Genomic DNA, 22,895 nt, shown 5'->3' with positions numbered 1-22,895 from the left:
AAAAAAGAAAAAAAAAAACAACACACACACACAAAAAAATTTGCCAAAACCAAGAAAAGCCCCGGAGAGTGTGTGCAAAGAGGGAGGGGGGGAGGAAGAAAAGACATTCACTGAGTGGGACAGATTAACGTGAACTGTCCCCCCCCGCCTTAAACTCCTGGGAGAGAAAGAGATCCACTCTCCCTCTCTTCTCTTTTCACTGAAATATAACACACATTCGGATCCCAGGGCTCTCAGACAGTCTCAACTGATAGACAGACACATCGAGCTGCTTTTCCTGCTTCAGTTTGTTACTCCTCCTCCTCTTGCCCACGTCACCCTGACAATTACAAATAGGTCTCACACAAACCCATACCTGTCAATCTTTTTAATTGCTTTGTTTTCATTTTTTTCCCTTTCCCAGAGCTAAACAATATGACAAAAAAAAAGAAGTCTTAATACAGCACAGCATAAAAGATTCCTCATGTGAGACACGCGTTGAGGGGGTTGTTATTATAATCCACTTGCTAAAGTGCTGTGCAAGACGCATGTGCTGATTTAACTTCAGCAGAGGTCTTGTTCCAGCAAACTTAAAAAAAAGAGGCAGGCAGGAGATGATACCTCGCCGTGGCACACGTATACCCGGCATTGAATTAAAAATGATTTGTGGGAGATTACAGTTCATTCTTACTTTAAAATACCAACAGATTGCAGAGCGAGAACTGCAGCATATGAAACATGCTGCTAATACATTTTGCACAGTATGTGTCTGGGGATTTATATAACGTTAGCTGCGAGAACAGAAGGGTTCTTCCCTTTCCTTTTTTTAAGTCAAGAAAGCAAATAAAAACTACTCAGCTGATTCCTAAAAGAAAACACTTGGAACTGCAGTTTTGTTCTTTTTCGGGCAGAAGGGGATTTTTTTTTTTCTTCTTAACACCGCACAATTAAGCATTGAGCAGTTTATACTGGTAGGAGGGAGTTAATTCTGGGAACTACACGCGACATTGGTGCAACATCTCTATTACATTACTTCAGTTCTACCAAGTTGGGATTGGCGGCTCCATCACACTGACTTCGGTCCCTTGACCCAGTTGATTCCCTGCGCAGGTTCCCTCACCCAAACGTAGTCTAGAGCGAGAGGTGATTTTATACATATACATATAACTATATATATATATATTTAAAGAGAAAGAAGAGGAGGGAAAAAAAAAAAACAAAACAAAAATATTTTCTAGCAGTAGCAGGGAGCGGGGGAAAACCCCTGCGACCCCAACAAAGTGACAGAGCAGCCTGTTACCCTTCCCCCGCCGGCAGGACAGCGGCGGTGGTAGCGGGAACATCTTCTCCCGTTTAAATCCCCTCCCGCGGCCGGCGCGGAGCCGCCGCCGCCGTCTCGGGGTTGATTCGTAGCACCTTGCGAGGAAGTGAAACGTTTCGCACGGAAGGGGCGGAGCGTCCGCCCGCGGGCAGCGGCTCCTCGGCGGCGGCTAATAACAACATTAGGAGATTAGCTGCAACTTCTCCGCACTTCTCTAACCTTCCCCGGCCCGTAATTTACCGTGCTTTCTTCCCACTCTTTTTTTCTTTCTTTTTTTTTTTTTTTCCTTTTTTCTTCTTCTTTTTTTTTTTTTTTTTTTTTTTTTTTTTTTGGCAGGAAGATAATCTCTTTTTGTAAACTAAAGAATGGGGCGCGGGGGGTAATCCGAGGCGTTTCTCTCTGTCCGTCTGTCTTCCCCCCTCCCCCCTCCGATTTTTAAACCCATTAGTCAGAGGCAGGGTGCAAACTAAAAGCTGCCACCACCACCTTTAGGAGGCAACTCGGCCCGCCGCACACCTGCCTCCCTGGCAGGCAGAGCAGGCAAGGGCAGGCGCAGGCAGGGGCAGGCGCAGGCAGGGGCAGGGGCAGGCGCAGCGCCGGCGGGACGGACGGCCGCGGGAGCGGGCCGGCCTCGCTCCTCGGCAGCGCCAGCGGCGGCAGAAGAAGAGCGGCTGCTGCGGGGGGACCATCTCGCCGCCTCTGCTGCTCCTCCGGTGGCGTCTCCGTGCTGCGGAGGGGCCGGCTGGGCGGGGTGGGACAGCCTGCGGCGCGGGGGCTCTGTTTACGTACACACATAGCTGCGAGCGGGGAGTTTCTCCTGCCGGCGGGTCGTGCGAGCTGCCTGGAGGATCCCGAGCCAGAGCTCTCCCGAGCGGGGCGGGAGAGGAGAGCCGAGGCAGGGCATGAGTTTTAGCGCGAAAAGCGGCGCTTTGCTGAGCTCCCGGGCAGCGCGGTGGTGGTGGTGGCGGCGGCGGCGGCAGCCCGGTCCCGCCTGGTCCTACGTCGGTGGCAGCTGGTCGCGGCCCATCCTGGACATGTCCTACTCCCGTCACTTTCTGGATTTCCAGGGCTCGTCCATCCCCAGCTCCATGAAGAAGCTGGTGGTGACTAAGCTGAGCCAAAACTTCAGGGAAGCGGTCACTCTGCAGCAGGACGCGCCCGTGCCACTCCCGGGAGACGGAGACCTTCTTGTCAGGAACAGGTGAGCCCCCTCCCCCCGTCCTCCCCCTTCGCGCCCCGGCCCCGCGGCGGCCCCCGCCGACTTCTGGCACCTTGTGGCCTCCTCCTTCCCACAGGGTCCCTCACTTCGGAGACCGGCTCCAAAGTTGTACCAGCCGCCATCTGGCGACTGTTAATTTAATTTTATTGTTGTTGTTGTTATTGTTTTGAACGGCTGGTGCTACAGCCCGGTCGCCCTATCCACGTGTGTGAGGGTGACACTTCCTCCTCCTCTTTCCGTGGCGGAGGGGTGTGTCCGTTTGTCTGTCTGTGTGCGCTGCTCCCGGCGTGCGCCTGCCCGAAGGAAGAGAAACACCCCAGGGCCCCTTTGCCAGGGGGTGGGGCGGCGGGAGAAGAGGCAAGTTCTATGGTGAGCGCCGAGGAGGGAGGGAGACGCCGGGAAGCTCTCGCAGAGCCCCTCCCAGGCCTCTGCCCGGGCTCGTTACACGAACATAGTGTCCGGGGCGCGAGCGTGTCCCCATCGCACCCGCACGGTCCCACCGGGGACGCCGACGCGCAGTGCCCCGGCACCGCCGTGTGTGCGGGACCGCACCAGCCGCTCTTGCCTCGGCGCTGCCCCGCACGCCGCTCTCCCTCTCTGCCCCCGCCCCATCCATCTATCCACCCATCCCGCTGTGACTCACCGGGGAGGCCGAGGGCCGGGCCCGGCGCCACCCCCGTCCCTGCGCGCCAAAGGCGGGCGGCGGGAGGGGGCAGGGCGGCCCTCGGCCTCCGTCGGCGGGGACGAGAGCCTGCGGTTGTTGGCGGCTTTCGGAGTGGAGCTGGGTAGGGGAAAGGGTGAGGAGGTGACAGTTTTGCTTAGCATAACGCGCCGTAAATCCCACGCCCGGCACGGTGGCCAGCTCGCCGTGAAATGAAGACTCCTGAGGACAAAACGTGCCTTCCCGCAGCTGGCTCCATAAAAAACCTGCTCGTTCTCGGTGGCTCCTTCCTAGACGCCGTGGTACCTTGCACTAAAACTAAGCGTTTTAAGGTCGTGAGGTTTCTCTGCTCACGAGGGGAAGCTGAAACTCTGGGAAGTTTGGAGCAGACTGCGTGGCTGGCACTGGAGAGAATAGCACTCTAAGGTTCTTGTCAAGCAAGGAAATCGTAGTAACACATAGTTTGCCATGCTCTCCGTGGGAGCTTAAAGATTAGAGAAGCACTGAGTTGCCTTGAGAACAATGCTGCAAGTTACATTAAGGCAGCATGTGACACCGTGTGTATGTGTAACATACATTTATGTGTCCATATGTAACATATAAATACACATAAAGAGGGGGCAAGAAGAAGGAAGAGCAGAGACTCCTCCAGGAGCTCAAAAGAAAGCTGCTGTGGCACTTTAATCCAATGCTGACATCTCCCACTAGGATTTCTGAGACTAAAATTCCCTCCAAACCTCAAAGTCTAAAACACTGTGTTGCTGCATCCACTAATGACCGTGGAACAGTAATGGCATGAAACGGCCATGCAGCTGGAGTTAAATTCCTTTTTGTGGAAGAGGTCGAAAGACTTGAGATACAAGTAGCAAGTTTCGGGTAATGCAAGGCAGAGTGACATCCTTGTTTCTCAAATCCCCTCCCCTCAACATATGCACTTAGAGTCTTTCTCATCCCTCCCCCGCCCTCCTGTAAATTTAAAAAAAAATTATTTTTTTTTAATATATAGTTTCCGCTGTAACTCTTCCCTTCTTGTCCTCCCTCCCTTTGTTGGGTGGGCTCCCTGGGTGCTTGTGGGATGTGCGCACCTCAAGGTAAAAGGGCTTATACCAGACTAAAGGCTGGAGCTGGTCCACAGATTCAGGCTGGCAATTACTGGGTTTTAACACATCAGCCTGTTACACACATGTTCTTGTAGTGGCACACATGCATGAGTGAGGATGGAGGGGAGGGAGAGGTGAACAATGAAGTCTAGGTTTAGAGTTCTTACATTTTGTATTATTTGTGTAATTTCTTCTCTATTTACTGTTATTTTCTGGAGAACATCACAGAAGACACAGGATCACATTACTGTAAGACATTTATGGAAGCTGCAGCAGGAAGCGAGTTCTGAATGTTTCCCCCTCTCTTGTCATTCTGGGGAAGCATTATCTCATCCTAGAAGGATGAGTCCCTGACTCTAGTTAGTTTAAAAAAAAAGAAACAAACAAAAAAAACCAAGCCCTAAACACAACTATAGATTTTCTAATAGGTAGAAGCATACAATTAAAAACAAAACAATAAAGGACTTTGAGTTCCAGGAGGGCATTTTTCGTATTTATTCATTTTAGTCCCAGTCACACCCATGAATAGTATTAATTGCTTTGAGCTTTTCATGCAAAACAATCCTCATTCACCACAATAAAATCTGGTTTGGGATTTATGGGAATGGGAAATTAAAATCTGTGTATAGATAGATATTTTAAAATAAGAGGCAGTTAGGGGGAACTTTCTTATCTGTTAGAGAACTATGCCAGCAACCCTTACTTCTTTTTTATACAGAAAAAAAATAATCCATCTTTTATACAAAAATCCTTACTAGAAATCAGTTAAGGCAATTTTTTTTTACTTAGATTCTATGTAGGAGAGGAAGAGGAGGGGAAAAGGTGGTAAAAAGATCGTTAATGAAACCATTTAAGTTTCTTATGTCCGTTTGTCCTGGTTTTGGGGAGGAAGCGGGGCGAGGGCAGGTGTGGAAGCAGGGGCTCTCTGTTTTATTGCAGAAGGACCCAAAGGCTGTGAAGATTTGGTCCTTCTTAAAGTTGTTGGTGGATTTTTGAGATTTTCTTGAGGAAGTGACATATTTCCAAAATAACTGTAAGGATTTACTGTCTGCCTGGAAGATGGAAACAAAGTTTATAGGAAAGGGAGTAAAAGGGGTTGGGAAAGTTTTTCTGAACCAGGGGACTAATGGATCACAGTGGGAAAAGTGGAGGACTATTCCTGCTGAGTGTTTGGTTTAAATAATGTTTTTCTTGCATAGTACTGGTTTGGATGACTTTGTTTTGTCTGTGCTTAAGGCTGTGGTGCTGGTTTTCAGTGTCTCGTGCTTTGTTGTGGTACTAAAAGCAGCATTTCTTCCCCTCGGCAGTGTCCTCCTGTTTTCTGTAATAAACAGTATGAGGGGGTTCAACACTGCTGAGTATAAATAAAACGGGTGACTCAATGTGTGTAATAATTTTTTAAAAAGCCAATCTCAAGCTTTTTTCACCCCCCCTTCAGGTTTGCATCTTGAGATGTGAGAAGCAAACCTCAATTAGAAACTTCAAAAGAATAGATTTAAAGGTAGAAAGTAAATCAAGGCAATATAAAAGGTCTTAAAACCCACCAGCATCCCAAGTAGTCATTACTTCTGTGCTTTCTCCTTTCCTCAGTCTCAGAAGTTAGTAGAGTGATTTTCAAGTTATAATTCGTGCTTTTTGCTGCTTTTAAAAGCAAAGTAATCTAAGAAACTGCAGGCACATCCTACCCACCTCACTTCTGTCAGCTGGAATGACAAGGCAGATTAGACACTGTTTTAATCCAGACCTTGCATACGATCGTTTTGATGTGGAAGGAATCTAAGAGACTAAACAATCTTGAAAAAAAAAAAAAAAAAAAAGGCGGGGAAAAAAACAAGCAGCCCATACAATGCGAACAGGAGTTTGGGTTTGCACACAATAAAAAGGAGGTTAAAAAAATTAGGGGGGGGGGGGGGGGGAGGGCTGGACGGCAGGCTGTGTTGATTAATAATGATGAACCCAGGAGCCCAGGGAGGATCATTTCCCGTGGCCCAGCCGCCCCGCAGAGACGGGGAGGGCGCGGGTGCGTGTGCACGCGTGTCTCTGTGTGTGCGTGTGTCTGTGTGTGTGTGCAGGGGGCTGGGCGGGCGACGGGGACGAGTCCCCCGCGCAGCGGGGCAGCGCACACGGCTTTGTCTGCCCCAGCCTCCTGCCAGAGCGGGCAGCGGCGGGCACGGCCGCCCCCCTCCCCGGGCGCCCCGCATCCCCTGCCCACCCCCGCGGAAAGCTCCGCATCCCTTGCCCGGCGCGGCCGGGCAGCACCAAGTTGGGCGCCGCGGCCCCTGCAGCCGCACTCACAAGTTGCGGTGCGGCCCGGGCGGGGACGGGTTCGCATCCTCCCCGGCTGCAGAACAAAAGCAGCGGTGCGTGTGCTGGAGCCCTGCTCGGCAGGCGCCTGGCCCCCCGCACGACTCGCCCCTTCCCCGCACTCAAAGTTTTTGTCCTCAGAGGGTTGTTCTACCTGTCTTTATGCTGTCCTCGCTGCCGCGCAGCGCCGGGAGGAGGAAGCTCCTGGAGAGACGGGGGCTTGTTAACTCCTAGTGCTGCGCTGCCTGCCCTTCTCGGGGGTGCCCTGCCCCAGCCGAGGGCACGGCTGCTCCGCACCCTTCCAAGGCGGACGCGCGCCGGGAGCGTGGGGAAGGAGGCTGAGCCCATCGGGGAGCCAGGACCTGCCCGGCGGGTCGGGGCCGGGGGCAGTGAGCGCCCCGGGGGTGGCCTCGCAGCTACCGAGAGCCCCGGCTGGGCGAAGCGATGAGGCCGGAGAGGGGGCGAGCACAGCTCCCCACCGGCCCCTCACCCTTCGCAGAAACTGGGGTGTATGGGCGGGAGGAGGCCGGGGCAACGCCGACACGTCTCGCCTCGGTGCTCCAAGCCCTTCTGCCAGGCGCCCGAGGGACACGGTTTGCCTGGGAAGCTGCAACTCCGTTACCAATTTTTATACATCTTTTAGCAGTCCTGTATGGAAGTCGCCTCAAAGCAGGATAATAGAAGGTTTTTTGTATCTACGAACAAGACGTAGGCATATTTTGTTGCGAGTGAATTGAAGGCAGGATTACCAAGAGCAACAGTCGCTTTCACCTATTTTATTGCGTGGATATGTTTACGCGTACTTGTCTTTTTACATATAACGTTGGTGAAAGTTTGAAGCTCCCCGCGCTGTAAAGAATGAAGGAAATCAAAAGGAGCAAAGCGGTTTTAGTTCTTCTCGCTCTGTGTGCAAGCAATTTAAAACTACATACACGTACGATCTGAGCTTGTTGCTAACTGCAACAATTAAAAGTGCACTGTTTGCCTAGTTCTGCAGCTTTTACATGGTGTCAAGTACACCTTTCGAGTTGTCACATCCACATGTAGTAATAGTCCTGGCGTTGTTGTTACGTGTGTTTCTTTTTTACATTTTCCAGTTAACAGAACCTTCCCCCACCTTCCCTTGCCTGTGTAAAGATATTGTTACTTAAAAAACTCCAAACTTCAAGATTCTTTGCATTTAAGCTAGATCATAACTTTGTTTTTATCATTATCTCTTAGTGCTTAATCAAGTTGTGAGAATGTCACTATCTTTCTATTAAAAAAAAAAATGCCATCCATTTTCACCTGTTAGAGGTCAGTAGGACTTGATATTCAGTTTTAAAATTTTAGTCCTTCTGTGCAAGGTTGTTTTGATGTCTTGCAAGTAATTTATATAAAGAAAAATATTTTAACGTTGACATTAGCTACATCAAAAGGCAAATTTGCTGTAGTGACTCCATCAATTAAAAAGTACTTGCCTACAGTAACGTGACCTTGCAAATGACATCGATAGTTAATATGATCATTAGTCATTAACAGTATTATTATATTCAAAAATGTAAATTTGTTGCCAGAATCCACATATTTACCGCTCTGCATGTTTTATTCTTCAGTGCTTTCACATCTTGTATAAAGTGGTCAATTCATTTTCATCCTTTAATCTTTTACAGAATTATTTTTATCTTGCTTAGCTTGGTCAAATGGACCTAGGGAAAATATAAGGGATTTTTTTTGTTTTGTTTTACGTTTCTGTTTTGGGACTTTTTTGTTTAGAAAATTTGTCTATAATTCTAGAGTAACAGAATGTAAACTATACAAGTCTGATAAAAGTAGTCTCTGGAGTGTACTCATTGTTCAAATATACCAGTAATCAGAAAAAATCTGGTATTTATCCCAGAAATTTAAATTGAAGGTTGAACTTGGGAAGGAGTAACTCTCGTTAATACATTTTTGTTTTCTTCTAGATTTGTCGGCATTAATGCATCTGACATAAACTACTCAGCTGGTCGATACGATGCATCAGTTAAACCCCCATTTGATATAGGTTTTGAAGGTGTTGGTGATGTGGTAGCGTTAGGACTCAGTGCTAGTGCAGATTATACAGTGGGTCAAGCTGTGGCCTACGTGAAAGCAGGTTCCTTTGCTGAATACACAGTTGTGCCTGCCAGACATGCAGTTCCTCTACCCTCAGTGAAACCCGAGTTTCTTACTTTAATGGTAAGTGGCGCTACTGCATACCTCAGTTTGAAAGAGCTGGGAAACCTGTCTGAAGGCAAGAAGGTTCTGGTGACAGCAGCAGCTGGAGGAACGGGCCAGTTCGCTGTGCAGCTTGCAAAGAAGGCAAAATGCCATGTAATTGGAACCTGCTCCAGTGATGAAAAGGGTGGTTTTCTGAAATCCATTGGCTGTGACCGTACGATCAACTATAAAACTGAAAATGTCGAATCTGTGCTTAGGAAGGACTACCCGGAAGGTGTGGATGTGGTGTATGAATCCGTTGGGGGAAAGATGTTTGACTTGGCTCTCAATTCCTTGGCTATCAAAGGGCGCCTGATAGTTATTGGGTTTATCACTGGCTACCAAAACCCCACTGGCCTCCAGCCCATTAAAGCAGAGTTATTGCCAGCAAAACTGTTGAAGAAGTCTGCCAGCGTCCAGGGTTTCTTCTTGAACCACTACCTTTCTGAATACAAAATGGCTCTGAAGCATTTGCTCGAGATGTATGAAAGAGGAGACCTGGTTTGTGAGGTGGACTTTGGAGACATGTCTCCAGAGGGCAAGTTCACTGGCTTGGAGTCTGTATTCCGTGCTGTAGATTACATGTACATGGGAAAAAACATTGGAAAAATTGTAGTTGAATTACCTCACTCTGTCAACAGTAAGCTGTAAAAACAGAACAATGATATAAATCAGAAGAGAGAAAATGGGCACTTCATGCCCCAGATTTACTAGAAACAATTTCTTTTTTTAAGCTTAGTAATGGATATTATATTAAAAAACAGCACTAAGGTGTTCATAAAAAAGGGTGGGTTTGGGGTTTTTTGATTTTTTTTCTTATAAGTGTTTAAATCAGTGGCTGTAGCAGGGACTTAATGGGCCCGTGTTTGATTCTGTCACTTCGGTTAGCGTGAGACAAGAACATTGTTCTTGACAGAATAAGTCTTGATGCAGAGGCAGATTTAGTCTGTCAGCCTGATTTGATAAGACTTCATATATAGTTCAGCTCAGAAAAAAAATCTTCTGGCAATTTTGATTCCCTGATTTAAAAATAAAATCGTTAGAACAAGACTAAATAAAGAGTTGTATCTTTGGGTTGCTCTGTTAATCTCTTGAAGTTTCGGGGAAAAAAAAATGCTCTTGATTTTTTGTCACAAACATGATGATCATAACTCAGTTGCATCATGGATCATAGTAATATTCCTCGACTGGTTATACAGGGAAATTTATCCTCCAATGCTGACATGTCAGTGATGTTAAGCAACTTGATTTTTTTTTTTAAATCATGTCTTTCATAACTATAAACAACTGTGCAATTTTCTTTCAAATCTTTAACTACAAGTTGCAACATAGTCTCATTTTCTTGCCTGTTAATTTTCTACTGCTGCTGTGTACTGTCCAGTCTCTCATTTAGTCAGTATTGAAAAGTTGTTGGAACAAGATTTTGAGCCATGTTCGTGTGTGTTCAGGTCCTGTATATTTTTGAAGATTAAATAAAGTTTTAAAAGCTATTTAACTGTTCCTGGCATTTATTCATATTTATGTGTTTCTTGCTGACTAGCTCTTTTGTAGGTATTCTCCATTCTGTAGAGTTCTTTGACTGCTCATTTTTTACGTGACTTCCCATAACCAGGCTACTACTTCTACTTTTACCAAATATTGCTTCTGCAGAAGCCCTTTTACAAACAGCAAGACCATTTTAAATCTACAGTCACAGCACCTGGTACAGGTACCGATGCTCAGGCATAGATTATCTAGTGGGTGAAGTTAAAAGGTTTTGTAAAGTTTTGAAAATTCTTCCTCACTTAATAGATATTATTAATGATATGTACAGTGGAAATTCCAGCTTGAAGCATAATATTTTCCAGAACAATAAAATACTGAAACTGCTTGCTCCACATCTTTTTTCCATTGCAAATGTTTAAAATCTTAAAGGCCAATTTTACCACATCTTTTGAAATTATATTCGTTTGTATGCAGTTGGGGAGATGAAAATTTCCTAAGATAATACACCTCGTAATAAACATAATGATAGACTGATAATGTCTAGGGCTTGAAGGAAAAAAAACCCGGGTAAACTTAATTTTAGAGCATTATTCAGGCCTGACTGTACACACATTTTTAAAAGTAACATATGAAAACATGTATTTTATTCAGCAGTACAGGCAGTAGAAAAAGTATTTCTAATTTTGATTTAGCACATTTTTACTGTAATTTTTTATTATGATGTAATTCATCGTAAGGAGTTGTGCACAATGGACAACTGTCCCTTTTTGGGGTCATGCCTGACTACTAGGTTTAGTCTCACTTTGGTAGATTTTGGGGAAGGGCAGAATGGCTTGAGTCTTTGTTGCCATTTCTCTTTTACACAAGGTAAACGTGAAACCACTACGATTTTTGTTTTCACCAAGATCTGCTTTTGGAAACATACTTCCTCTTTCATCTCTAATATTATAGATATTGTGTTGTGTTTGTTTATTGGCCTTCCAACTGGATACTAGAAAGATGCAAACACTCAAGTATTATACAAGATAAGAGCATGCAAAGTTCTCACTTTTATTTCTAGGCACATGGTGTCTTTTCTTGTTCAGAGACAAGGCATTGTGCTTGGTCAATAAATGAATCTTTAAAAAATGTATTTTGGAATATACTATAGCAAAATAAAAAGAATAAAATTGGTTACATCTGTGATGCGTGCAGAAGAGTAGCATGGGTAACAATTTTTCAAATTAAATTTCTGCAGTAAAATGCCAAAATCCATCCAAGTTGCCCAATTTTCGGATGTGTTGATCACTGTCAGTTCAATAGATTTAATGTTTCTGAAGCAGTGAATTCCATATGTTTTTGTCACAAAAAATTATTCTTGTAACAGGATTCTGTTTGGACTTACAACATTCTACTTTCTTTTTAATATGTTACTTCATATATAACATTGCGTAATGCAACTGCCCTAGGCTCTTTCACTGATCAAACTAAGGGAAAAGAGGAACCTCTGGAAGTTTCACACATATATTCCAGATATGACATGTTATTAGTTTTAATTTTGGCTTCAGGATTATTGTTGAGCACTTTCATATTGATCACAGGTTAATAAAAGTTTTATGTTTGCTACATGCACAACTTGTTTGGCCAGTGTACAAATTTCATAGCCCTTTTGGTGTTTGGGTTAGGCTTTGGTCATTGGGCTTGTTCTTTTCATCAAATGCCTGTGTTAAGCTGAAGGAGTAGCTCAGGATAAATGTGATTGCTCTTCCATGAATGAATCTTGAATGAAGAAGTAATTTTTGGTTTTAAAGATATGATTTCTATCCCTTAAATTGCTGAAAGAGAGCATTATTGGTAGAGAGGGGGTGAAAAGTATTTCTGAAACACGCAGATAAAGCTTTTCTGATGAGTTTCACGATAAATTTGGGTTTGCAGGGAGGAAAGAAAAAAACAAACCAACTTCTCTTTATTTAAAAGTATATTCTACAAACTTACAGTTATGAGAGCAGGGCTGACTTTGAATAAGTAAGCTATGATGGATTTAAATAATGTTTAAATATTAGATGGTTAGGAAAATGTATATGGCATGCACACACTGAGAGGTTTAAATGATGATAGGACATTCAATATACAAGGAAAAGAAATACTGTAGCGTCACAGCAAGGGATTAATAACAATACACTTAATATGCTTGCAAAAAAGGTGTATTAAAAGCTGTGTGCACAGTGGGGACTTAAATGATTAAAAATAATAATACATTTGCCTTGGAAGTACTAAGTATACTATATGTAGAGAGCAGGGATTTAAATAATAATACTATTAATAATAGCAGCTCATTGAGATGTGGTTGCTAGCACTACATCCTAATTTTACCTTTCTAAATGAATTTGCCACAGAGGAATCTGGCATTGTTTGCAAAGGCTAATAACCAAATTTCCCTTCCCTACACACATATGCTTCCATGGAAAAACAACAAAGAACTAGATGAAGAGCTGGCTTTTTTCCTGAGTCTGTCACATGTGTGCATACGCACGCGCACACGGACACACGCGTACTCACTCGCTCTCTCCTGGCCTGCAACCCTCAGCACATTTTACAGATATGCTTCCTACTTAATTGCTATGCTGGAATCTCCTAATACCTTTTTGAATAAAGTTAGGTTTCTACCAAGCAATAGTTTGCCGTGTGTTTGTACGTGTACATGTGTGTGTGTGTGTGTATACATACAGGTAATGTGTATATTTAATAAGCGGATACGAATAACTGCTGTGTCATGTAAATACAAATAATTACACTCTCTCGAGGAAAAGTTTGCAGTAGTGTTTGCAGAGATTATAGATATTCCTACTTCTGTCTGAGGAGTAAAGAAATTTCTCTGCTGAATGGCTGTTAGTATCTATTTTACAAGATTTACTCATTTTCAGGTACCTAATGTAGCTGCTAGCATGCATGCACGACAATACAATTTATATGGTAAATGGAACCAAATAATGGCTTCACTGAATGTTATGGCTGCACTGAAGGGAAATGTCACGGTAAATAGCTGCCAAATTATGGATCATGCCGAAGTGTCACAACTGCACTAAAGACAAATAGCACTAGAGGCTATTGCCACTGTGACGCTTTTGAGTTATGAAGAAGAGGAGCAGCCTGATGTGAGCCTCTTTGTGTCCTCATTATAGCAAAGGGTTACTGGTGCAGTGTACAAGAAAACCTAGTCCTACGTGGTGACTAGTTATTAATCTGTTCTTTTTGAATCTAACAGCTGTAGCAAAACAGAAAATCTTTTCCTTGCTTTATGAATACATATAAACACATACAAACAAAGAGAAACCTGCAGGTTTTATGAATGTAAATGTGTACAGGAAATGACTGGTAATGGAAAAATGTTGTAATAAAATAATCTAATCAAAGAATATTATTAAATTTAATATCATATGTGTCTGAAAGCTTTAGTTGCTTCTTATGCAGATAAATGTGTGAAATATAAGCAATAATGCACTTTCTTTCTTTGTAAAGACTTGAGTAGTAAGGACATTACCAACTAAATTGCTTCTTCTAAACTGAAGTGTGTCCCGGTTTCTTTCATTTTAATGGCAGGGTAATAAAGATGAAAGACTAACATTTTAACTGATGGATCCCTTAAGCTACAGAATAGAAATTTATTGTGTTTTGAGAGGATATGCTAAATCCTGAAATGTGGAAAAAAGCAGGGAAATCCCAGGTAAAAGAAAAGCAAAGTAACCTTTTTTTTTCATCACTATTATTATGATGACATACTTTTATGAATTGAAAACTACATACTGCTCTTACTTAAGCTGAGAAAACAGTACTGGTCTTTCTTTTGAGAAAAAAATATGGGGGGAGTTATTTGGAGGGGGACAAAAAAAGATTTGGAAATGGAGGGACATCGCTCAGCAAGTGATCCCTTCTTTCTACAGTCACTTTTCAAACCCTGCTTGCAGTGTTCAGGGAAGTGAGTTGGATGCTCTGCACACTATTGTACACACCACAAACATACCATCCGTAACACAGCACAATTGTCAGTTGCTGTTTTACAGAGGAGCCAGAGCTGAACAATCATGGTGGATAAATTACTATTCTATTCTACAGCAAGTGGCTTTCCTACCATGTAAAGCTTAAGGTCATTGGCAGGGCAACGAGGGGGAAGCTTATATATTAGTTAAAACTAATGCACTAATAGTGTTCAGATAGGGGAACTATACCAATTAATTAAAGGTAGATTTGTTCTTCAAGGGGGGGTGATGACTTGAAGACTTATCGTACCAAGAGATATGCATGTATATGTATGTGTACTGCTTTCTTACTATTCCACTTCTTGCTACAATAATCCTAGGGGTTTTTTTTCCTTTTTTTTTCTTTAATATCTGCATTAAAGCCTTCATTATTCATCATTGCAGGAATCCAGACTTCAGAAATAAGAAAATATTCTCAAAAGATTTTAAAACTTTATTAATACATTCTGCTTACAATTTTTACAGTGTAGTCTAAGGGGGGAGGGGAAGAAAAACCTGTCAAAAATTAGGTAGAACATCCTTGAATGGCAATTAGCATGCCCGGAATTTATTTTATGTGCAGCGCAGTTGCAAGTAGCTGCTTCTTATTAAATGAAAATCCTGTATTATGTACTTCAGGAACATTCCAGCTAATGAGTATGTAATATCCTTAGTGTAACACAGAACTTCTTTTTGTGTTCACAACCACAAAATGCTGGAAACTTGACAAATGATATCATTTAAGACAGATGCCTGCCTTAGGGACCTGTTTTTTGGCTTCCTGTTTCTGGTTTTTATTTCAATAACATTTGTAATTGCCACAGGATCTGTACCTGTATAGTGTTTTAACCCCTTCACATATGCCCCATTGCATTAACTCCTTCAGTAGTTACTCAAGAATACAATATTTTTTCTTTTTCCTCTCTGGCTGGTGCATTCTTCCTGCCTCTCACAAGGACAGATATACACATAAATAAAAGCTGGATCCTATTAGACCAGATGAAATGGTAACATCAGAGGGGGAAAACACTTACTGCACTTGCTGTGTTTTACTAGTACAAAAGTACATCTAGACCAGGCCCAAGGCAAAACCCAAGAAACGTGAGGTACAGCCTGCTGATAATCAGCAAGAGACAACAGGATTCTATGTTCATGGCCTAGGCACATGATGGCTTGATCTCAGTTATAATTTCCAGTGTGTATCTCCCCCCCTTAAACTCACATTCTTTACTTAGGTTATAGGGCAGGAGGATTTTTGACATCACTTCAATTGATGCTGGTTTTAAGGGGCATTTGGGCAGTGCTGGTTCAACAGGAGTTGTAAGTTGCTGTGCCTCCAGCAGAGCCTGCTTCAAAACAACAAGAGCAGTTTTCAGATCCCGAGGCACTCAGCACAGATCCTGGCAGACTGCAAGAAACCTTCCTGCAATCCATAACAGCCCAGAGGTTTTGGTGGTGGTTTATAGCATGTTCTCTCTCTGGCTTTTTTTTGTAGGTCTTCAAAAAAAACTTTACAAATGGGCTGTGTACGAGAAGCTTACGTGAGTCTACATAAGGAATTTTCACTGGGAAACTTTACTGAATCCTGCACGTTGCTGTAATAACAAATAAAGGCTTAGAAAGAGGATGAGCTCTTGGCACCTACTCTGCAGGTGAGACTTTCCTACTTGTCATAAGCAGTTAGCTCTCCTGGACTTACGGTGTTTTCTGATGTCATTTTGAAGCAAAAACTCTGCATTCAAGCCTTCTGTCATAGGACATGTAGATACATTGCACCTGTACTCTTAAGACAAGTTTACCCCATGAAGTGTTGAACAACCTTATCTTTCTTCAGAACTGAGGCTGATGTCTCTGAAAACCTCAAGAAATGTCTCTTTACTGCAAGACCAGACAGCACATCATAAAAACCTACCCTTCAGGCTTTCTTTAAGAGAAGGAGGGGGAAGTCTTTCTGTTCTGTCACAAGAGGGAGGTCAAAAGGACCAAGCAAGTGCCAGACCAAGTCACTTCTGCTGTTCTAGGGTTCATTTTCAGAGAAAGTAGGCAGGCACACAAATCTCATTATGCGTTACAAGGATCTGTGCACAGGCTTCTTGTGCACTGTCTTAAAACCATACCCCTAAGGGACTCATTCACAAAGGGAATAGAAGGAAAGGAAATTTGTATATTTTCTGGAAGCAGTAAGACTTGACATGCAGCGCAGTTCTGGCTGATTACAGCATGCCTCAGGTGAGCTGGAAGGCACAAGGCCGTCAGCCAAGTGATTTCAACCACCCAGGAAAGAGAACTCCACAGAAATGCATTGTGTGGCATGTCTGATTGCTACAAAGAAAAACACTCCAACTTTATTCACAGTGGCATGGCATTGTTGGCATGACTGTTCCTGGCAGCCTATCAGAAAGTTTTATTTGCATCCAGAGTTTTTAAAGCCATTTCATAACATCAAACAAGAATAATGCCTGGCTTATTTGCCCCTTGACACCTATGTGTAATCCCTCATTGAAGCCCTAATGAGGGGTTCTCCTTGAATTGTGTTACTTTCAAAATAACCCCTGCATACAGGCAGCCTAATGTACCTTTCCTCCCTGCGTAGGGTGTGGCAGGAGTAGCCAGATGAAAGTGGATAAAATACATTATTTTATTGTATCCTCGGTAATCAAGATGCGGAGTCAGTTACTGGATCATTTGACTTCTTCCTGAGCTGGGAAACCTCAATCTACTATCACAAGTGCCTACAAATAAGAGAGATATTGAGTCGGTTTCCTCTCCAGGGAATGTAAATGAGGAACAAGAATAACACTCTTGAAACAGTGTAAAAACGGTCTCTGAGGAGAACCTGGCTCTTAGTTCTGTGCGTATGTTCATCCTGCTGGAAAAAGCAGTTCTAACAGACCTACCTAACCTGAAGTTGTAGTGAAATTTCCCAGGGCCTCCAGATAACTCCCAAAGTCTTGGGAGATTCGGTATGTTCGTAGTCCAGTTGTAAGAGCTATGGTGGCAACGGCATCAGCTTTGTGAAGGACAGATTATTGTCCATCCTAGTTTAAAAAAACAGCTCTTCCCCTCGCTCCCATAAGTCACAAGCCTGACTTACTTGATAGATAATTTTCCCTTTTCTTCTCCCTCTTTCTGTCTGCCTCCCTCTCTACTCCCAGTAAAAAAATGAGGGGTGAAATAATCATAGAGGGGAAGGCTGCTGAAAATGTTTCAGGCTTTCCTCTGTCTTTTCAGGGGGGGTAGGTCAAGTATCCTTGCCCTGTAACGTGTAAACTTAACAAAGCACACAGTCTTGCCTATAGGCTCTGCAACAAAATTTGACTAGATTTATGGCAAATGTATCCAGTTTTCATTTTACCACAGAAACAGACATAATTCTTTTTTTAATTTACGAAATCCTTTCTAGCTACATAGGGGGAAAAACCCCAAAACAACCCACCAAGGACTCTTTCCACCTTTGTGATTTAATTTGCAGTGTCTTTCATTCTGTTAGCAGTACAAGTTATTGTGGCAACTTCTATTTCATTTCTGTCTTTTTTGTTTGTGAAAAGCTGACATGCTCAGCAGTCACAAAACACACATCATGGTGTGAAGAGTAAAGAGTCAAATATAACTCCTTTTCTGCAAAGTTGAAATTGTAGCAGTACAAAACAGTTCAGCAGTGGTTCACATGGGATGAACCAGAATCCCAAAAGGTGAGTGGCAGGCTGTGGATAAAAGATGCTGTAGAGACAAGGGTTGTGTCTAGCAGGGGCAAAAAAATGTTTGGATAGTGGTGTGCTCAGGTGACTGGAGGAAAGCCAGAGTTTGTTCTTCACCTCAGATTAGTTCAACAAGTAGCAACAGGCTTTTTCCCCCCATGTAAATCAGATACAGTCCTAAATCTAACACAAGTGCTTCACAAATATACTGCAGTGAGCATTAATGCCAGTGTCCTTGCTTTCTAGACTATTTTCTTCCACCTTCCTGGCATTATATCGCATTTTCAACTAATTAGAGACAAATGCAAGGTGGGAAGATGATTGCTTCCAGAAATAGTCAGAACTTTACCAGTCATATATAAATGGCAGCGGTACCTCTTAATGTTTTCAGTAAACAAAATGTTAATAGTGCCTTCATGATGGCTGGTGAGGAATGAACATGGTCATTCAGGCTTAGATTTTGTTGAAGATTCCCAGCATAATTTTGGCAGAGTACAACTGACATCGCCACTTATCCAAATGATGGAAAAGTTTCTTAGTCCTTGAAAACTAGCTATACTGTACCAGAGGGAATACAGAAAAAGGTACTGTTCCAGTGCTTTCCTGTCTGCCACACAGTAAGTCAAAAGGTTGAACAGCCCCCAGTTCTTACACTTGTACATCAGGCAAGTGTACGAAGGTCTGAAAACAAGCATATTTGCACTAAGTACCAGTGTCACTCCAAGAATGTACAATTTCGGAGTGTTGTGAGTTAATTAATCTCTTTCTTCAATACTGTATTTAAAAAACACCACCAACTCTAACATGCAGTTCTGTTCTTTGTCCCAGGGTTGCCCTGGTTCTGTGCCTGGCAGGCTGACTTTGCTCTGAAGTGCACCAGCTCTCCATACCTTGTATATTTTAATGCCGACACTGATCTTCAATCAGCCTTGCTCTGGCCTTCCAGTGAAAATACGCCAAAATGTCATAGGTTTCCAAATGAAATGCAAATACTGAACTTTCTGAAATTTACTGATAGTATTTTACTCCTTTACTGCATCTGAGCTGTACCAATGAGGCACAACGGAAGCAAGGGTTTAAGATTTCTGACAGCAAAGGTCTTTGCACTTGCCACTCCACATGTGTCTCAGCTGGATGGTCCGTGACACCTTGATGGTCTTAAAGGTCTTTTCCAACCTAAATGATTCTACAGTTCTACGTCCCATGAAGAATATGAGTCGTCTGCTTGCTTGCTCACTCAGCATAATGAAAAGAAGCAATGAAATACTCAAAGTCAGGTCAGACTACCTTTTGTCATATGTAACTGTTATTACACAGATGTCACAGCAGCAGGTGCAAAATAAATACCTGGATAATGGAAGCCATTTGCTTTGCCTTTAGCCACAGGCATCAGGTCTGATTTACTTGTAGCTGGCAGCTAGAGAGCATGGGAGAGCCAGGTCCCTATAGCCAGGCTCACCTTTACATGCTCAGAGGTGGGACAAGATAGCCACAGTAGAAGCTGCTCTGGAGGAGATTGTCTTATTTTTCTCCTCCCCATGTTCCCTACTGTTCTGCCAGAGCAGGGCGGTTTAGCAGAGCCATGAATCTATGCTTACGCACTGCCCTTTCATCATTTGGACCTCGTTGGATGTACACAATCTGGAGCAGTCTTTGCTCAAGGCAAACAAAGTAAAGGAGGAGGTGACATTTCAGTCTTTCATTGCAGAGTCATTCAGGTCACTTGCTGAAATTATAGACACCAGCTCCAGCAATGTTAACAGCCAACTTCAGATTATTAACCATCCTTTGGATAGCAGTACATTTATGGTGCCAGCGTGTGGAGAATTCCTCCAAATTACAGGGTGTCCTAACACAGCCGGTCAAACCACATGGACCTCTAGATGCAGTAAGCAGTGTAATTAAGTCTGTTTTCTCATTTGTGCTTTCCTAGCAGCACTCGAAATACACTCACGACCACTGATGCTGCTCTTTGTATCAGGCTATGAAAGGAGATAAGATGGAAGGGTGCCTTAACAGTAGCTCATTAAGAAGACCAACCATTTTCTTTTATTGCATTATTTATGTTTTGGGTGATAATATATCCAGGGCAAAGTGCACTCAAGAAGCTTATTGGCCTGTAGGTGGTTTCATTGGATTAGATTTAGAAGGGAGAAAGCTAGAGAAATTTCTTTTACCTGCTGTTTTCCTGAAAGACTTGAGCTTTTTCTTGCCCTCATCAGGCCATATATTGTCAATACCTTTGAGATCCTCCAAACTTCATTAGCCCTTTCAAATATTTCTGGGAAAGGCAGTGACTGGTTTTTTTCCCCCGAGGCTCTAGAAATTCTTCACTGCAACAATCACTAGCATCCCTGGTAGGATCCATTTTTTAATAAAATTACATTCTACATAGTAGCAAACAAACATGAAGAGGACCTAAACATTTACATCATAAAGATGATTTAACACAAAGAAGTCCATGTTAAAAAAAAAAATCAACCAGAAATAATAATAATACAAATAGTGTTCATGAATGCTTATTTCCATTTCTTAAATTGTATATTATAGCTAGTTGAGAACTGCTTTAATTATGGTCCTTCCTCATATTCTTTCTTTATTCTCCTACAGAGCCATTTTCACTGTGTAACACTACTGCTGTACATTTGGTTACCTATGTACAGATCCAAGGATAAATTTTGGCCCTGACCATGGAATATTTACTCACTTTCAAATGTAAGTAAAAGAAATGAAACCGATTAACTGGAAACTGCGAGCTGAGAGTTCCTCGTTTATTGTAATGCTACTCCTGTCTCTCTAGCTTTTTTTCTGTTGCTTTTCTGCTATAAACGTAACACCCACGATTAGTAACACCAAAGAAAAAAACAAAAAAACCCAAACAAACAAACAAAACCAAAAACCCAACCAAACAAAATAAACCCCAAGCCTGGAAGAGGCAGAGGCGATAGGAACTATCAGATATTCCAAAGAGAACATGGGAAAATTTAGGTTGAAAACAGAGGCTGTGCCACCTAAGGAGCATATGCCAAGTCTGCTCCTCGCTATGGAGAGGGTCTCTAACAGAATTCATAGGGTGTGAATGGATCCCCATAACTGTATGTAAGAATTAAGAGACCAGACAACATCTAGAAAGAACTGCTCCTCGTACTCTTTTGAGCACTGAAAACGTCCACTAAATATGCTGAGTGTGGAGAAGAATGGCATCTTAATACTAAATGAGAAAGCATTGTTTAATTAATAAAATACTGAAATACTTTCAGTATCTGAAGGAGTCTCTTAGCTAAAAAAAAAGAGAAAAATAAAAACAAAGAAACATGAGGAGGGCAAAAAAATTCTGATTTTCAAAATAATAGAATTAGTCTGACTGTATATACTATTCATTGCCTTTCTGAATTACAGATCACTGAGATCTCCATCCAGAAATGCAATGTACTGGTGGCATTCATCTTGTCAATGATATATACTCAGAGGGCTATTTCTCTAATTGATGGCTTCATCATTCAATTCAAGATGCATAAGGATAGCTATTGTTATCTAACACTATCATATGTTCCTATTGTTCCACACTTCTCTCCTTGTCAATAGCATCCAAGATATCCTATCTAAATCTTCCAGATAGCAAAAGAAAGGTGCTTTATTTGTTGACTCCACACATCGCATTATTAAACATTTGTGAGCAACCTGCACATCTCCCCACTGACATCTTTAAGTATTCAATTAAAATTGGACAAGAGAGTACAGCATTACAAATAAATACTCAGTTATATGAAGGCTTTGCATTGAATTCTTAAATTATTCTAATACAGGTGCTTGCTAGCAGACACTTAGTTGAAATCAGGACAGTGAGACGAGTGTGAGAATGAATGGTGTGTGAAAGGGAGGAAGGCAGATTGCTTTATGGTGGAGTCATGGCAGAGGTTTGACAGGAAATGCTTCTCCCAATACAGCTAAGCAGGGAAAGAGAACCCTATTATATGGATGAGCGGGGCTGGCACTGGCATCTTGTCATTCTAACTTGTATAAGTAAGCAAGCTTAATTGCTCCTTGTCTTTTCAAGATGACTTTCCACCAACAATCTCATTATCACACACATATGTTTATTGCACATATCCAAGTGCCTTCATGCAGACCTGAATGCAATGAGTAAAGCAGTAATATTATGTTTTCCAGTAACATTGTCTTTTCCTTTTTTTAAATTTTAACCAGACGGATGTGACCTGCCTTTTCCTTCTGCGACTAACAGGGTGACCAGAGGCAGTGGAATGTACACCAGGGTTGGAAAGAATAAAACCAGAGGGAAAGCAAGCTGTCAAGAGAACAGTGTACTGAAGAGAAAAAATGTAAAACGTGACTTCTATTTACCATGATTAATATGTAAAGTTAACTTGTTTGTCATGGAATATATTAATATGTATGTTTCCCCATTATGTAGATCTTTTCTTATATTACTTATTAGAAAGGGATACAATCACAATGATGGGGTACGAATGCCACTTAAAAATTAGGTGATGCCCAGTCAACATAATATAACCACTAATGTCATTTCTGATTTAGATGTGGTGATATCAGTGTAATTGCCGCTGGGAAGAAATTAAAATGGCTGTTAATGATAAATAAAATGACAAGGAGGAGGATCCTCCTTCACATATAATTCCAAGCAAAATACAACTGCTGACTTCCTTAAGCACTCAGTGCTGTTCATTGATAAAGAGGAAACAAGCAGGTTTTGTGCAGCTGCACGGTCACAAGAGCTGCACTGTCCTTTCCCAAGCCCAAACATACACCCTGTAGGTCTAATAAGATTTCACCATGTTATTTCCAGCCAGGGAAGGTGCAATAGTGAAGCTCACACAAAGTGAATCTTAATACTATTCTAACAGAAAGCACTGTAGCTAGCAAACAGACAGATAAGC

General features: G+C 42.6%; 1 protein-coding gene across 3 annotated transcripts; it reads left to right on the top strand.

Moving 5' to 3' along the window:
• Positions 1–1,644: 1,644 nt before the first annotated feature.
• ZADH2 (zinc binding alcohol dehydrogenase domain containing 2) lies at positions 1,645–22,645 on the top strand. Of its 3 annotated transcripts, XR_005565615.1 has the most exons (5): positions 2,422–2,501; positions 15,780–15,936; positions 18,811–19,259; positions 20,593–20,697; positions 22,189–22,645. XR_005565615.1 is itself a non-coding variant. In XM_027746020.2 (2 exons), the coding sequence occupies exons 1-2, from the start codon at positions 2,203–2,205 to the stop codon at positions 9,453–9,455; spliced, it is 1,224 nt and encodes a 407-aa protein (XP_027601821.1). In that variant the 5' UTR covers positions 1,645–2,202; the 3' UTR covers positions 9,456–10,294. The 3 variants fall into 3 exon arrangements, 1 of the variants encoding a protein (XP_027601821.1); XR_005565616.1 differs by lacking the exon at positions 18,811–19,259; XM_027746020.2 differs by lacking the exons at positions 15,780–15,936; positions 18,811–19,259; positions 20,593–20,697; positions 22,189–22,645 and adding an exon at positions 8,531–10,294 and having other exon boundaries at positions 1,645–2,501.
• The last annotated feature ends 250 nt before the right edge of the window (positions 22,646–22,895 follow it).

The sequence above is a fragment of the Pipra filicauda genome, unplaced genomic scaffold (assembly GCF_003945595.2).
Source record: "Pipra filicauda isolate LSUMZ 115617 unplaced genomic scaffold, ASM394559v2 scaffold4_size7858003_pilon, whole genome shotgun sequence".
NCBI classification, from domain to species: Eukaryota; Metazoa; Chordata; class Aves; order Passeriformes; family Pipridae; genus Pipra; species Pipra filicauda.
The sequence above is the reverse complement of the archived record's forward strand: the minus strand, read 5'-3'. Positions and strand labels throughout refer to the sequence as shown.

Bases quoted from the DNA above. Each gene is read 5' to 3' on its own strand.
- ZADH2 (XM_027746020.2), top strand. From the start codon at position 2,203: ATGAGTTTTAGCGCGAAAAGCGGCGCTTTGCTGAGCTCCCGGGCAGCG. The intron at 2,502-8,530 runs GTGAGCCCCCTC...GTTTTCTTCTAG, and splicing joins GACCTTCTTGTCAGGAACAG to ATTTGTCGGCATTAATGCAT.